The 15,521-nt window shown below is 52.1% G+C and overlaps 1 protein-coding gene across 1 annotated transcript; it reads left to right on the top strand.

The window, feature by feature from the left end:
* The first annotated feature begins 1,270 nt into the window (after positions 1 to 1,270).
* On the top strand, positions 1,271 to 15,441 carry THEMIS2 (thymocyte selection associated family member 2). The gene is made up of 6 exons (XM_007170502.2): positions 1,271 to 1,423; positions 3,647 to 3,787; positions 6,404 to 6,814; positions 8,449 to 9,515; positions 11,915 to 12,071; positions 12,503 to 15,441. Exons 1-6 carry the CDS (start codon positions 1,330 to 1,332, stop codon positions 12,553 to 12,555), a joined length of 1,923 nt encoding a protein of 640 aa, XP_007170564.1. The 5' UTR covers positions 1,271 to 1,329; the 3' UTR covers positions 12,556 to 15,441.
* Positions 15,442 to 15,521: the final 80 nt, after the last annotated feature.

Here is a 15,521-nt window from a genome sequence, read left to right on the forward strand (position 1 = left end):
TCAAGGCAAGGTTGAGAAAGTGTCACAGACAGGAGACATTATGACTAAATGCAACATGGAATCCTGGTTGGGATCCTGAGCCAGAAAAAGGACAGCAGTGAAAAAACAGATAAAATCCAAATAAAGTCTGTAGTTCAGTTAACAGCAACGCAGCAGTGTTGGTTTCTTAGGTTTGGCAAATGCATCCTGGTAATGTGAGATGTTACCAACAGGGGAATTTGAAACTAGCTGAGGGATATATGGGAAATCTCTACTATTTTTGCAACTTTAAATCAAAAATTAACAACAAACAAACAAACCACCACACAAACACCCAGGCAGAATAAACAGTAGAAAGAAACACAGCAAAATGTTCGTTATATTTGGGAAAAGAATGTTCTCTTTTTATTTGTCAAATGTCTTTAATTAGGGTTTATTCTTTTTATTTTAAACTTTTGTTATTATTTCTGATTAGAAGTCTTCTGTTATTTTATAGTGACAAAAAACGAAATAAAGCATTTTGTACAATATCTATATCATCTCATTTAATCCTCACGATCAGTTTAGAAAAGATTCTTTCTACCATTTTACAGATGAGGAAACTAAAACTCAACATCAAAGTGATTTGCCTAAAATTATATAACAAGGCAGAGGAGGAGCTGGGACTTGAACCTCTGTCTGACTCCTGCGATACAGGGAGATGGAAAATCCTTATCCCCTCTGGGGTCAGGAGAAGTGGTTGGTCTCTCTCCTAAGCAGATTTCTCTTTAGCCCAAGGAAGAATTTTTAAGTAGAACTGCGTCCTGGAAAGGTAATGAGCGGCAGAGGACCATGGAGTGTCCCGGAGAGGGATTCGGGAGACCTGATGCTCTATCTTCCTCCTCAGACCCAAAGCGCAGGCTGTGTCCCTCCTGTGAGACTCAGAACTGCACCAGGAGGGCCGTGTTTCCTCGTTCGGAGAGGACAGGGGGTATAACGGGGGTGGGTGGGAGTCGGGGGTTCTTCTTCATCTTCATCCTCGTCCTCCCTCCACTATGGGGCACCTCACTGACGACCGGGCACGTAGGGACCAGCTTTTATTTACTCAGAGCCTCCCGGATGTCAAGTCCTGGTCTTGACCTTCTAAATCCTGCCACCAATGTGAGAGGTGGGTACTGCAACCCCCTTGTAGAAACAAGGGAACTGAGGCCGGGAGAGAGAGGTGGCGCGTCCCAGAACGCGGCGTCGCATTCCCAACGCCCCTGGGCGGGGCGCTCCAGCCAACCCCGCCCCGCTGGGCCGGCCGGGCGGGGTTGCCGCGCTCGGCGGCGGGCGGGCAGTTCCGTCCGCGTCCAGCGAGCCGCGTGGATCATGGAGCCCGTGTCGCTGCAGGACTTCGTGTGCGCCCTGGACCCTGCCTCCCTCCCGCGTGTGCTGCGGGTCTGCTCGGGTGTCTACTTTCAGGGTGAGTGAAGGGCCGAGACCCCTCCGACCCCGGCCCCGCGGCGGACCGGTTCTCCCTGCCAGGGCGTTAGAAACCCGGGACACTGCGCCCTGGGTTCGAATCCCGACGCTGCCGCTACCCAAGCTGTGTGATTTGGGGCCACACTCCAACTTCTCCGGGTCACGGCTTTTGCTTCCGTGGAATGCGGATCGCTGATTGCCCCGCAGGGTGGTGATGGAAAGTCCATGAGCTCAGATACTCAAGTGGGTGGAACCGAGCCAAGCTGGGGTGGAACGGTGGTGCGCATTGCATGAGGTCCGACCGTGCGGGGTCGCGGCATTCAGGCGCTCACGACGCCGGGCTGTTGTTTGATTCTGAAGAGCCAGGTCAGCCTTTCCCTCCGTATGCCCTCCCATTCCTCCCCCTCGACGCCTATCTACACGTCCTTCCTTCAGTCCCCCCATCCCGCCTTTGCTCTCTGCTTGGCACTGGGCCGTACTTGATCCGATCAACTCTTCAGTTCTCAGCTAAAATGATTCCTCCTCCGGGAAGCCTTCCTGGCTCCTTGCACACCTGCACATCTGCCCACCTGGCCGCAGCCCGCCTGGTTCACAGGGATGGTACACAGCTGGGGCTTAGTAGTCATTGCCTGAAAGAGTGAGAGGGGAGGGATTGACAGGCAGTGAGGGGAGAGACGGCGGCTCTGAGGGTGAGGGAGGACCTGTGGGCAACTGAGTGGGAAAGGTGGAGGAGGAGGAGAGAGGGAAGTGAGAGTCTGGGTGGGGTGTGGGAGGCTCCTTCCTTAGAGAGCAAACTATTTCTGAGTGCCCTGCCTCATCCTGTTGCCTCCATCCGCTCCCTTGCTCTACCACAGCAGCTTCCAGAAAAGTGTTCTGAGGCCCCAAGTGGGGTTCCTAGATCAAGGGTGAGACACATGGAGGGCCCCACAGGGGGCAGGACGGGCCACCACACCATGGGGTCTCGCCAGGCCCACTTGGGACTCTGAGGGATCTGGGTTCAAATGCCGCTCTCTCTGGGGGCTTCCTGCAGGCATCTGTGCTCTGTTTGCCCTCCTCCTGACACCCCCTCCCACTGTGTGTCACAATACTTGCGTTTCCTCATTATGCTCCCCCTGTGGGGGGGGTGCGGGAGTGGCGGAAGTGAGGGTAAGAGAAGAATCTGACAGGATGAGAGTGTGGGAGTGGGGTGAGGTGGAGGGGGGCAGATGGTGATACTGATGGGGCAGATGCCTGTGGTCACCGCGTGGTTAGGAGCCCCAGTTTGGAGGCAAATGTCCTGGGCGGAGTCCCAATTCTGCCTCCTATTACCTGATAATCTCGGGCGGCCCATTCACCCTTGCCAAGGCTCGGTTTCCGTATTTAGGAAAGAGAAACTGTCCTTCCCTCCAGGGGCAGTCATGAGTCTTAAGTGCCGTGACACATCTGCAGTGCCGAGCACAGCGCCAGGCATATAGTTAGTTCTCAGCACCAGGGCTGCTCTTGTTACCAGCCCCGAGCGTCTGTAGACAGAAGTGTGTGTTTTATGAGCCTGTGTGTATTTTCCTGGGGATAAGGGGTGGGATTTTCATCCGTTTCTCAGGGCTGTTGTAAAGGACCCTGCTTGGGGCTGCCCTGGGGATGGAGTAGAGTCAGGTGGCCTGGAGGCTTGCCCACCTGCACTGTCTGTCCCTCATCAGCAGGATGGGTCGCTGTGTGTGAGAGATCTTTACTGAGCACCTTCCATGCTCTGGACCCTGCTATAGCCCTTTAAACCTTGTAAGTCAGGGCCCAGACCCGCCTACTGGGCCCGCCATCCTCTCCTGTTCTTCCCTTAACAGCAAGTCATCTGAAGAAGAAAGCACCAGTGTGGGTGTTTGGCTTTGTGTGATCTCCGGGCAGTCACTGAACCTCCCTGGGCCTGATTTTGTAGCTAATAAGGGAACTGGGATTTACTGGGTTGTTTACTCATTCATGACTTAAACACACACACTTCGGGGCTGGGCCTGTGCTGGCTGAGATGGATCAGTCTTGCCCTGTGAGCTGAGTTCGGGAGGCAAGGGGATGTGACCACAGAGGGGTACAGTCAGTGCTAAAAGAAGGCAGAGCGGCATCAGGGAAGGGCATTCCAGGCACTGCAACAACGTGTGCAAAGGTGTGGCCGAGTAGTGCCTGGGGGGAGCAGGGCACGGGCCGCCCAGCGCTTGGCCTTTACTGAACGGGTGAAACTGGCTCTTTGTCTCCGCAGGCTCCGTCTATGAGATCTCCGGGAACGAGTGCTCCCTCTCCACAGGAGACCTGATCAAGGTCACCTGTGTTCGCCTCCAGAAGGTGGTCTGCGAGAACCCGGGCACGGGCCAGACCATGGAGCTCGCTCCCAACTTCCAGGGTAAGGCAGGCACCTCTATCTCCCTGAGTGCCCTGGAACCCTCCAGGCACACCCTCGGGCACACGCGACCCCAGCACAAACTCCCACCCCTCTGGGTGGGCACACACTGCTCTCACATCCACTGCTACCCAGCCCCGAGACCCGAATGTCCTCTGAGTGCTCTGACGGTGCCCTGAGCTGGCGTCGCTGCGTCCTCTCCGTGTCCATCTCTGATTACATCTGCCTCTTGGCTGGGCTTTTTTTGTTTCATGTCTTTGTCCACATGCCAGTTTTTGTATTCGCTCCCACATTCACTCACCAAACATTTATTGACACTTGCTGTGTGCCAGGCCTCGTGCTGGGGGCTGGGGTGTGGGGTTCGGGATGAAGCAGATGCAGCCCTCTCCGGTGGGGAGTTTCCAGGATGGCAGTGAGGAGGACAACAGCACAAGTAGGCACCAGTTTGGAGAGGGCTCCGGGCAGGAGTGGCCTGCCTCAGAGGTCTGTGCAGGCTTCCTGGAGGAGGTGGCACCTCAGCTGGAGGAAGGATCCCAGCTAGAGGGAGTAGCATGAGCACACTGGTGCTCCAGAAACCCCCCGTAGCGCAGTCACTGCAGGAGGTGTGTAGTGTGGTGGACCATGGGCTTGGACGCTGAAGCCAGCAGCCTGGATGGGAATCCCACCTCTGCCGGCTACTAGCTGTGGCCATGGTTAGTTCCCGTGACCTCTCTGCGCCTCAGCTTCCTCTTCTGTAATGGGGCAGTCAGCCTTGATGTGACGATTAAGTGAGTTGCCATGTATGATGCACTTAGAACAGGGCTGGGCTCAGAGCAGGCACCCTTTGCAGGCTTGTTCTCAGTATGGTTTCCTGTGATCGCTGAAGGGGACCAGTGAGGGCATGGGTTCCAGGTGAGGGGAAGTGGTGGGGAGGTGAGCGGGAGTCAGACCGCAGGGGGGCGGGGGGAGCTTGTGTGGGGCACGGACACATTTCGTTCTTTTTTTTTTAATTTTAATTTTTAAATAAATTTATTTATTTATTTAATTTTTGGCTGTGTTGGGTCTTCGTTGCTGCGCGTGGGCTTTTCTCTAGTTGCGGCGAGTGGGGGCTACTGTTCGTTGCGGTGCGCGGGCTTCTCACTGTGGTGGCTTCTCTTGCTGCGGAGCACGGGCTCTAGGCGCATGGGTTTCAGTAGTTGCAGCATGCAGGCTCAGTAGTTGTGGCTCGTGGGCTCTAGAGCGCAGGCTCAGTAGTTGTGGCGCACGGGCTTAGCTGCTCCGTGGCATGTGGGATCTTCCCAGACCAGGGATCGAACCCGTGTCCCCTGCATTGGCAGGCGGATTCTTAAGCACTGTGCCACCAGGGAAGTCCCTACATTTCGGTCTTTATTTTGAAGGTATTAAGTAGCCAAAGAGCTTTTAAATAGGGAAGTGATGTGTTTTGTTTTGTATTTTGAGGTTTTTAAAAAATTTGAAATAATTTCAAATTTACAGAAGACTTGCTAGAACTCCTGTATACTGTTTATCCAGATTCACCAGTTAAGCATGTTGTTACATTTGCATTCCCTCTCTCTGTATATTATATATACATACACACACACATATATACATATGAACATATATTACTATATATGTGTGTGTATATATATATCTTTTTTCTGAACCATCTGAGAGTTATAGACATGATGCCCCATTACATCTGAATATTACTCCCAATATTTAGCTTATCTCCTAAAAAACAAGGACATTCACTCACAAAACTGTAGTTCAGTGATTAAATTCAGGAAATTTAATATTGATACAATACTACTGTCTAACCCACAGTCTGTATTCAGATTTCACCAGCCGCCCTACTAATGTCCTTGATAGCCCGGTGTTTGCCTTGATCCAGAATCTAGTCCCAGATTGCACATGACATTCAGTTGGCCTCCTTTAGTCTCCTTCAGGCTGGAATAGTTCCTCAGCCTTCCTTTGTCTTGATATCAACATTTTTGAAGAGTCCAGATCAGTACGTTTGCAGAATGTCCCTCAGACCGACTTTGTGTGGTGCTTCCTTGAATAGATTTGTGTTGAGGGTTTTGGGCAGGAAGACCCTGGAAGTGATATTATGTCCAGACATGGGGTATTTTAGGCCAGTCTGGTGGCAGAAGAATGGACAGGGAAGGGGGAGGGGTAGAGGGGTGGTCAGAGGTCATTTGGCCGGTAGCTCCTGGGTTTCTAGTTTGGGAGGGACTGTGGCACTCACCCACCCAGGATGGGGTGGTAGGTGCTGGTGTGTGGGAATGGAGCAGTGGTGAGGTATCTGGAGACAAAGATGGCAAAGTGAGAGGCAGGTGGGGTCGGGAGGTAGGAAAATGTGGCAGTGTGTCTGTTCTGTCTCTGGTGACAATCCCTCTGTGTCCGTGCCTGTGTGAGAAGGAACTGTCCCCACCCCTGCCCTCGCTGTCCATTTGCAATGGTCACTTGCTGCCTGCCGTCCCTCAGCCCTGCAGCCTGGATATCCAAGTGCTGGCCCACCCTTGGCCCCTGTCCTCGGGGGATTCTGGCTGGTTCTCTGCAGCCAGACCTAGGCATGGGATATGTGGCCCTGGGCCCGGCAAAGGTCTGCCCCACCCTGACACCCACTGCTGTGCCCCACAGGCAACTTCAGCCCCCTCACTGGCCCCCGGAGCTATGCAACCCTGGAGGAGCTGGTCTCTGCTGCAACCCAGAGCTCCAAGCAGCTGCCCATCTGCTTCATGTCGACCCACAGAATCACCACCAAGGCCAGGGTGGTGCCTCAGGAGCAGCCCCTCAAGCTTGAGGCTGTGGAAATGCACCTCGGGACCTGCTGTGCCTGCTGTGTGCTGGGCACCGGGGCCCAGCAGGTCCTTCTGCACCTGCCCCTGTCCCAGAAGGGGCCCTTCTGGGAACTGCAGCCTGGGCCCCCTCGGACTCTGCTCCAGGTGCTGCAGGACCCGGCCCTGAAGGACACCATCCTCACCTGCCCCACCCTCCCCTGGCGCTCCCTGACCCTGATGCCCCAGTACGAGGTCGAAGCCATCATGCACTGTGAGTTCCCCGGTAGGTGGGTGGGCCTGGGGGCGGGAGGGGCAGAGGAGGCCCTGGGGAGCTGCTCTGATGGGAAGATGCCCCCTATCCCCGTGGATAGTCCAGGGATTCCAGGTGGTTTACCTGGTATATACAACGTAACAGAGTAAAGAATCCCCAATAGTGGAAGTTAGGTGCAAAAGGAGATAGGAAAACGGGTAACTTGAGTGAGGTCCCACGTACTTTATAAAGTTTGGCAAAAGTCGGGTTGTGAGGTTGCCCGCAGCTAGGACAAAGAAACATAGTGTTAGAAAGTGCAGCGTTGACCGTTTGCTCAGGAGAAATATATTTCCCTGTTGCTGGGGAGAGCAGGATTGTTTGTGAAGGGCCTCCCGTCTGGGAGGGTACTGTCTGGCCGAATCCCCCAGCTGTTTCATAGGTTACTTCTTAGGACAGGCTGGTGGCTGCACAGAGGGTTGGTGAGGCAGAGGCAGAACCTGGCCAGGTCTGGCCGGTCGGAGGCCAAGCTGGAGCAGAGGTAGAAGAATGGGTGTATGTGTAGAGGTCCCCAGGGCACCCCCATTCTTCTACCTCCACTCAGCCTTGGCCTCTTGACTGGCCATGTTCTGCCTCTGCCTCACCAACCCTTCTCTGGATTCTGCCAGCAGTCTGACTGAGGACTGTCCTAAGAAACAACCTATGCTTTGTTTACTAGCTTTTGTAAAAATAATGAGTTGGCTACCCTGGAGAATGAGGCAGCTCAGGTAATTTATAAAGCATTCTGAAGAAAAAAAACAACAGTGTAATGAACCCGCATGTGCCCATCTCCCAGCTTCAGCCAATTATCAGCTCATCTGGCACAGAGCAAAAATCCCAACCACGTGACCTGAGGGAAGTCACCACCACTCCTCGGAGCCCCAGTGTTCTCATCTGCAAAACAGGGAGAACATTCCCTGTTCTGTCTTCCGTGTGGTGCGGCTCAAACAACATAGTGGGTGGGCCAGTTTTCCTCAGACTCTTACAGAGTTTATGCACCAGGCGCTATCAATGCCAGGACAGGGGGAGGCTGTCCAAAGTCATGTAGTCAGTGTCTTTCTTGATTTGGTTCTATCTATTTAAATCCAGAAAGGATTTGGAAAGACAGCTTATAAAATTACATTCAAAATTCAATTAAAATTTTTAAAGTGAACTGATTGGATAGTCAGTGATATTAAGGAATTATCAAATTATTATTATTTCAATGTGATCATAGCCTAGTGGTTATTATTTTTGAAATTTTAATTACCCCTTCTTTTAGCAATACACATTGAAATAGTCACAGATGGCAAGATGTGATTATTCTGATTCCAAATAGTCCAGTGGAGGGGGAATGGATAGATGGGGGTATAAAGGAAAGAAAATGGGCCATGGGTTAAATGTTGAAGCTGGGTGACAGGTACATTGGGGTTCACTATACTATTCTACTTTTATAAATATTTTAAAAACTTTTTATAGTAACTTTTTAAAAAGAGGTTGAAGGAAAGAGTGGGCAAGGAATCTGGTACGATAGGAAAACGCTGGTAGGAAAGAAAAGATGAAGACAGGAAAGAGGTTGGCAGGCTCAGACCTCTGAGGGGTGGAGGGTGCGCGCCGGAGCTGACCTCTCCCCTCCACAGTGCGCAGGACCATCGTCAAGATCCCCTCCACCCTGGAGGTTGACGTGGAGGATATCACCGCCTCCTCTCAGCACATCCACTTCATGCAACCGCTGCTGCTGAGCGAGGCCCTGGCCCGGGGAGGCCCCTTCCCCCTGCCCACAGAGATCCTGGAAGTTCCGGAGGGGCCCCCCATCTTCCTCAGCCCGTGGCTGAGCTCCTTACAGAAGGGCCAGAGGCTCTGCATCTACGGCCTGGCCTCGCCACCCTGGCGGTTCCTGGCCTCAACCAAGGGCCGGAAAGTGCCCAGACACTTCATGATCTCCGGGGCCTACCAGGGCAAGCTGCGGCGGCGGCCGAGAGAGTTCCCTACGGCCTACGACCTCCTGGGTGCTCTCCAGCCAGGCCAGCCACTCCGGGTAGTGGCCACAAAGGACTGTGAAGGAGACGGGTTTGAGAACCCCGGGTTCATGTCCCTGGCCATGGGAGACAGGCTGGAGGTGTTGGGGTCTGGCCAGGCCCTTGGGGTTCAAGAGAGGGACATGGATGTCCTGGTGTGTCAGCGGCTGAGTGACCAGCCTGGGGAGGGAGAGGAGTATGAAGAGGCAGAGGACCAAGAACAGATTCTGCTGCCCCTCCACCTCTCTGGCGGCTTCGTGGAAGAGTTGGGTGATGGCCGGCGCTACAGCCTGCAGGATCTGATTGCCCAGTTCTCACTGCCCTGTGAGGTCAAGGTGGTGGCCAAGGACGCCAGCCACCCTGCTGACCCTCTGCCCTCCTTCCTGGGCCTGCGGCTGGAGGAGAAGATCATGGAACCCTTCTTGGTGGTCAGCCTAGACTCCAACCCTGAGATGTGCTTCGAGGTCCCTCCCCGGTGGCTGGACCTGACTGTCGTGGAAGCCGAGGGGCAGCCAAGCCAGCCGGCTGGGCCCCTCCCTGTAGTCCCAGTGGAGGAGCTGACAGAGGCCTTCTATTATCACCTTCGGAAGTCACCGGCCTTTGAGGGTCAAGCTCCCCCGCCCAGGCCTCCGAAAAGTAAGGGCCTCAGTGGGCAGAAGAAGCAGGTCAGCAAGGCGAAAGGCGTCAAGGTACCAACAGAACCCAAGTGGGCAGGGAGGGGCCACCTGTAGGGATCATTGGGTCCTGCCATTTCTTCTTTGTCTGCCTGGCATCACGTGTCTCTTACAGCTGTACAGAACGTGCAGTTTATTTATTTATTTAGTTAGTTTTGAATTTTATTTTTTTATACAGCAGGTTCTTATTAGTTACCTATTTTGTACACATTAGTGTATATATGTCAACCCCGATCTCCCAGTTCATCCCACCGCCGCCACTACCCACCCACACCCGCTTTCCCCCCTTGGGGTCCATATGCTTGTTCTCTACATCTGTCTCTATTTCCAGAACGTGCAGTTTATAAGCGTGCACGCTTTGTACCTATTATTCGATCCTGACCATCCTGACATTGGTGTGATCATCCATATTTTACAGTCGAGAAAATGAGGTCTCAGCGACTGTGAGACTCGCCCAAAGTCACACAGTTTATATATGGGGGGGCCTGAACTGGAGCGGAAGCATTGTGACTCCAAGTTCACAGAGCTTTACCTCTCTCTGCTACCCCTGCTGTCACTCCTTAGCTCAAGCTACAGCATTTTTCACCTAAACTCTTTCAGCAGCCTCTTCAACCCCTCCCCATGGCTGTCAGAACGGCCTCCCACATCCTCCCCTGGTCACTATGGGGCCTCAGCCCCACCTTCTGAAACCTTCCGTGGCTCCCCATTGCTGGGGTAATGCGAACCCCTTAACACGGTATCCAGGGTCCTTCATAGCTGACTTCAGTCTCACCTTCCCAGGCCCACCTTCCACCACTGCTCAGCAGCTCCAACCACAGAGGAACTCCTGACGCTCTCGGTATGCCAGGATTCCTGCCTCAGCACTTCACACACGCCAGTCCTTTTGCCAGGAACGTTCTTCCTCCTTTCAGACTCACGGGCAAGGCTCAGCTCACATTTCCTCCAAGGCGGTGACAGTTCTCCCTCTTCTGTAGTCACACTGCACTCTGTACATAGCTTGGAGGTGGGAGGCCATGTAATTTTAATTAGTTGTACTTGGCCTCTGGCTAGAACAAGAGTCCTGTGGGGCAGGGACCTCCCACTCCAAGGCAGGCAGAGAAAGTGCTAGTGAGTCCGAACTGAACCAAACTGAATCACAACAAGCGGGCAAAGAATGTCAGAGTCAGAAACATGAAGTTCACGTCCCTGTTTCCTCACTCCGTGGGCTGTACTTCCTCTCTGGGCATGTTCCCTCACCAGTGAGCCTGGGATAACACCACTAACTCTCAGTGCTGTTTTGTTAGCCTCTACTAGTGGGGCGCTTACCCTGGGGTGGCCCCTTACACGTACGTACTGCCCCACCCAGCTCTCACGGCGTCCCTCTGAGGTGGGCGCTGATAGCCATGCTCTGCTGAGAATGGGGGGCATGGGGGGGTGGTGGGGGGAGTGATCTACATAAAAAGCACTTTGTAAACTGTAACAAGCATACTGTTTTGGGATGTGCAGAGACTTGGATTTCGTACTGTGTGGGGAGGCAGTGGGATGGCAGTGGAAGTTAAAAAGATGAACCCTGCGTGATCTCAGCCCCAGAAGGGGCTCGTATCTGTGGGGCAGGGGGTAGGGTAGTTGTTTTCTGACAGAACCAAAAATAGACTGGGACATCTGAAACACAGGCCTTGTGACAGTGCTGGAAAGAATGTGGTACAAAGAGTTGAGACCTCCGTCTCAGCCTTGGTTCCTGATGGCTCCTCTGGGATGGCTCCTGCTTTTTGCCCTAGAACCAGCAATATCCCCCCCTGGGAATCAGTATTCTCTGCTGCTCATCAGGGAGCCGTACTGTTTGCTTCTGAAAGCATGACGTGGTGGGAAGAGGAGCAGCTTTACAGGCCACAGACATGGTTCTGCGTCCGAAGCCTGGCCCAGCCAGGGATCCCCTGTGCGAGGCTTGACGTGGCACACTCTTTCTGAGCCTGGTTCCTCACGTGTGAACTGGGGACTCAAACAGCTCAGAGTCACTTGAGGATGAATGAACGGATATGCATACAGCTTCTGGCACATGGCAGGATTTCAGTAAAAGTCCTCTTCCTTCTGGGACCCCTCTCAGCTCTGCACTCTGTTTGTCCTGAGGCTTTGTGACTACTTTTTTCTCCTTCAGCAAAAGATTTGGAGGACAATGACCAAATCCCTGTGTAAAAACGCAGGGACACCCTGTCTCTAGCCCCCAACCCTGTCATCTCTCACCCTGGCCCCTTCCTCCCCTGCCAAAGAACAGTTCAAGTGCTTGTAGCAAACACCTGGGGTCCTGAGAAGCCATACACTGAAAAGGAAGTTCAGAGGGGAGCAGAGGAAGTGAGATTTGAAGGAAATTGCATTTCATGTACTCTCTTACTCCATTTCTTGGGACCCTGCTAACTTCTGCTTTTTCTCCCACTTAGTCTTCTGAAGCCTTCCAATTGCAGAAATCATCTCTGCTGCCTAAACCCAAGAGGAAGACCTTCCCAAAGGTCACCAAGGACAGCTGCAATTTATACAGTGAGATTCCTGGTCACAAGAAGGGTCTCAGGCTCACTAAGCCCATCACTCAGGATACAGGTGAGTCTGTCAGCCCCTGTTCACACCTGTCTTTCCTTCTCCCCGCCCCCATGCCATTCTGCTGCTGCTTTTGCCTCTGATGGTGCTGGCCATACCCTCAGCAGGGCCCTGCCCGTGAGCGACCCTTCCACAGTCCCAGTTGGATGGACAGGCCTATATGAGATGGGCTGAGGCTGAAGGGTCCCTACTGTCCTTCTCCCAGTGGCTCCAGGGCCCTGGCAAGGAAAATGAGTTCATCCCCCAACTACCCTCCCCAAGGCACACAGGAGAATGTTTGCGAAGTGTTCAGACACAACAAACTGTGGTTTCTGAGCTAGCAAGGACCTTAGAGCATCCAGACCAAGCCCTCCCCTGTTCAAGGGAGGAAAGTACCCTAAAGAGGGGAAGGAACCTAAGGCCAAAGGTCCTCACTGACTTGGATTCTTTTGCAGGTGATGAACATGATTACGAAGAAATACTTGAGCAGTTTCCGAAAACCCTCTAGGTGCTGGAGGAACCTTACTTCCTAACTGCTGCTTCTTAGGGAACCCGAGATATCAGCCAACTATTACACGCCTTTAGAGGACCTTGGACAAGGTCTCTCAGAAATCAGACTGTGGACAAGGAGTGGCCGGGTGGGGACGGACTGGAAATAGGAAAGACCCTGCACCAGCTTCCCTCTGGCTTCTCTGGGCCCAGCACCTTGCATTTGGCTCCTTCAGCCTCGGAGCTTTGGTTATCAAGTAGCCAGCTGGGTTCTACTCAGTCCTGCACCCCAACACCAGTTGCCCCACTGGTTAGTGCAGAAAGGAATCCAAGAGACTGCCCACCTTGGTGACGGCAGCACAGTGCCTCCTGCCTCTTGGTAAAGGGGCCTCAATCCTGATCACACACTGCACTGAGAGCCTTTTGTAATGTTGGCCGCCCCTGCTCCACTCTCTCCTCCCTCTCCCCATCCCCCACCCAGGCTCTGAGCCCCTGAGGGACCAGGACTGTCTTCCTCATCTCTGCAGCACCCAGCACATGACAGCTGTAGGTGACTATCCAAGATGATTTCACTTTAAAACCACAGAATAAAAACGACATCTGAGCTTCCGGAAAAATGATAAGAGATTATCACTTATTAAGTTCTGTCTGTGTACCAGACCCTTTACAAACCCTATCTAAATCAACTCTCTGAGGTAGACAAGGCCTGGTTTTAAAGGTTGGGAAACAAGCTAGTCTAGTGTGCTTCAGCGGGCAGGCTAGTCATGGGCCTGGGTCAGGATCCTTGCTCACCACCTACAAGTGATTTTAACCTCTCTAAGCTTCAGTTTCTTCACATGCAAAATGAAACTAAGTTATCTACCTCAAAAGATTGTTTTAAGGATCGATTGAGATAATATCTGTACAGCATTTAGCACAGTGCCTGGCTCATAATAAACATTCAATAAACATGTTAGTATCATTACTGTTGACCAAGATTAGAGAGTTGTACCTGTCTCTAAAACCAACACCCCTTTCACATGCTTACGCTGTCTCCTAGTCATGGAATTCATCCCAGTGTTTATACTATGTTCCTGGGCTGTGGAGACAGAGCCAGTATAACGAGATAAGAGAAGAAATACAAGCCTGTGTCTACGCAGAGAATAACTAACTCTGTTTCCAGGGTCAGTTAAGGCCTGTTCAGTAAGGTAAGACCACAGGCCTCACTTCCTAGAAGTAGTGGGACTTTGGTTTCTTGGGCTAATGCAGTCACGGAACTAAGCACCATGGTCAGCAGAGGACAGGAGAGAGAGAAAAAGATGGAAGGAGTGTCCAGTGGAGGCGGGAGCCTAAAGAGGGTCAAATTCCCACTCCTGTATTCTAGGCACTACACCTGAGTGTGTCCTTCCTTTGCCTCCTAACATCCCTCTGGCTCTCTGGACCCATGTACTTCCCAGGCCGCCACACTCCAGCAGGGCATTCTCCAGGTGACCACTGAGTGGTGACTACATGCTGCTGGGCCAGTCCCCAATATCTAGTACCCATGCTCATCTCCACACCAGTTCCCATGCCCTCCTCCACAGATGCAATCTCTACCACACAGGAGGACCCTGAGGAAGAGAGTACTCTGGGAAAAGCAATAAGCAAGAGACAGAAAGTTCCTCCTTGGCACCGAACCCCTAGGGATCACGACCCCATGCAAATGTCAACAGTTTCACTTTCATGTTTGCAGTTAATCCTGGCGCCAAATTGAGCAAGATCACAAAAGCGGGGCAGAGGAGAGGGCCACCAGTTCCCACAAAAGGGGATTTCGGAGTGGCCAAATGCTACCATGAGGAGAAAGGCAGCAATTTCATAGCAGGGAAAGCTGGGCTTCAAAGGAAAACATGTTTGAAAACCACAATTGTGAATGTCTTACTAGAGCAGTGAGGGTAGGAAGGGAATGGACCAAAGGCAGATACCACCCTCAGGGTGCTTTTGTCTTCTTTACCTCTGGAATAAACCGCTGGGTGGTGGGGAGGGAATTATAATGGGACTAGAGATTCCCCCAAGCAGTGGTCTCCAAAGTGAGCACACAAGATGACTGACTGGGAAACAGAGAAGAATTACAGTTGACCCCCCACACGGGCAAAAAATCCACATACAACTTTACAGTTGGCCCTCCGCACCTGCAGATTCAACCAACTGCAGACTGTGTAGTATGTGTTTATTGGAAAAAATCCGCGTATAAGTGGACCGGCACAGCTCAAACCGTGATGTTCAAGGGTCAACTGTATTGGTACATCCTTTCATATTTATTTTTAATATCCTTTTTCATTTCTAATTTTGAGTGTTTTGTAATATATATAACAAACTAATATAGTAACAGAAGTAAATAACTGCTAAATAAATGAATATAACCTGGGGACGCATGCTCAAAAATTTATCAAGAGTTTTGAATTTCCCTCAACAGCATTTTAAAAAACAAATTAAAAAAACAAACAAACAAATCTATTAATTCACATCGGACACTAATTCTTACTGGCTTTTCTCTAGTTAAATCCAATAAAGTACCACTATTTCCCAAGGAGCCTCATCTCCCACCTGTACACCTAAAGAGATCTTCCTGAGACTAGGCTGGACTCATGGCTTGGCTGTGACACTGGGGATTTCTGAGAACTTGGGTCACAGTGCTGTTCCTGCTGTCTCAACAATGTACCAAGAGAACACTGCATACCTGACATCCCAGGTGACCACAAATATCCAAAATGCAAGTTCCCCTGACTTGAGCAGGCAGAAGCTCTACAGAGGCTGGCGTTTCACTCTGCTGAGCAGTGGCCTACCTCTGCTCAGCCCCACGGGCCTCCGTAGTGCTCAGAATCCACAGAGCTCCTGTGAGACCGTGTCACTGCCAAGGTGGCAGGGAATTCAGTATCCCTGAGTAGCTACTCTGTGTTATTGGGAATGCTGAATCAGCAAGTGCTGGGACACCAATCTCTTATTTTGCTTTATATTCCTAGTAGCTGA

Source organism: Balaenoptera acutorostrata, chromosome 1, assembly GCF_949987535.1.
Source record: "Balaenoptera acutorostrata chromosome 1, mBalAcu1.1, whole genome shotgun sequence".
In the NCBI taxonomy this organism is placed as follows: domain Eukaryota; kingdom Metazoa; phylum Chordata; class Mammalia; order Artiodactyla; family Balaenopteridae; genus Balaenoptera; species Balaenoptera acutorostrata.

Bases quoted from the DNA above. Each gene is read 5' to 3' on its own strand.
- THEMIS2 (XM_007170502.2), top strand. From the start codon at position 1,330: ATGGAGCCCGTGTCGCTGCAGGACTTCGTGTGCGCCCTGGACCCTGCC. The intron at 1,424-3,646 runs GTGAGTGAAGGG...TTGTCTCCGCAG, and splicing joins CTCGGGTGTCTACTTTCAGG to GCTCCGTCTATGAGATCTCC. The intron at 12,072-12,502 runs GTGAGTCTGTCA...ATTCTTTTGCAG, and splicing joins GCCCATCACTCAGGATACAG to GTGATGAACATGATTACGAA.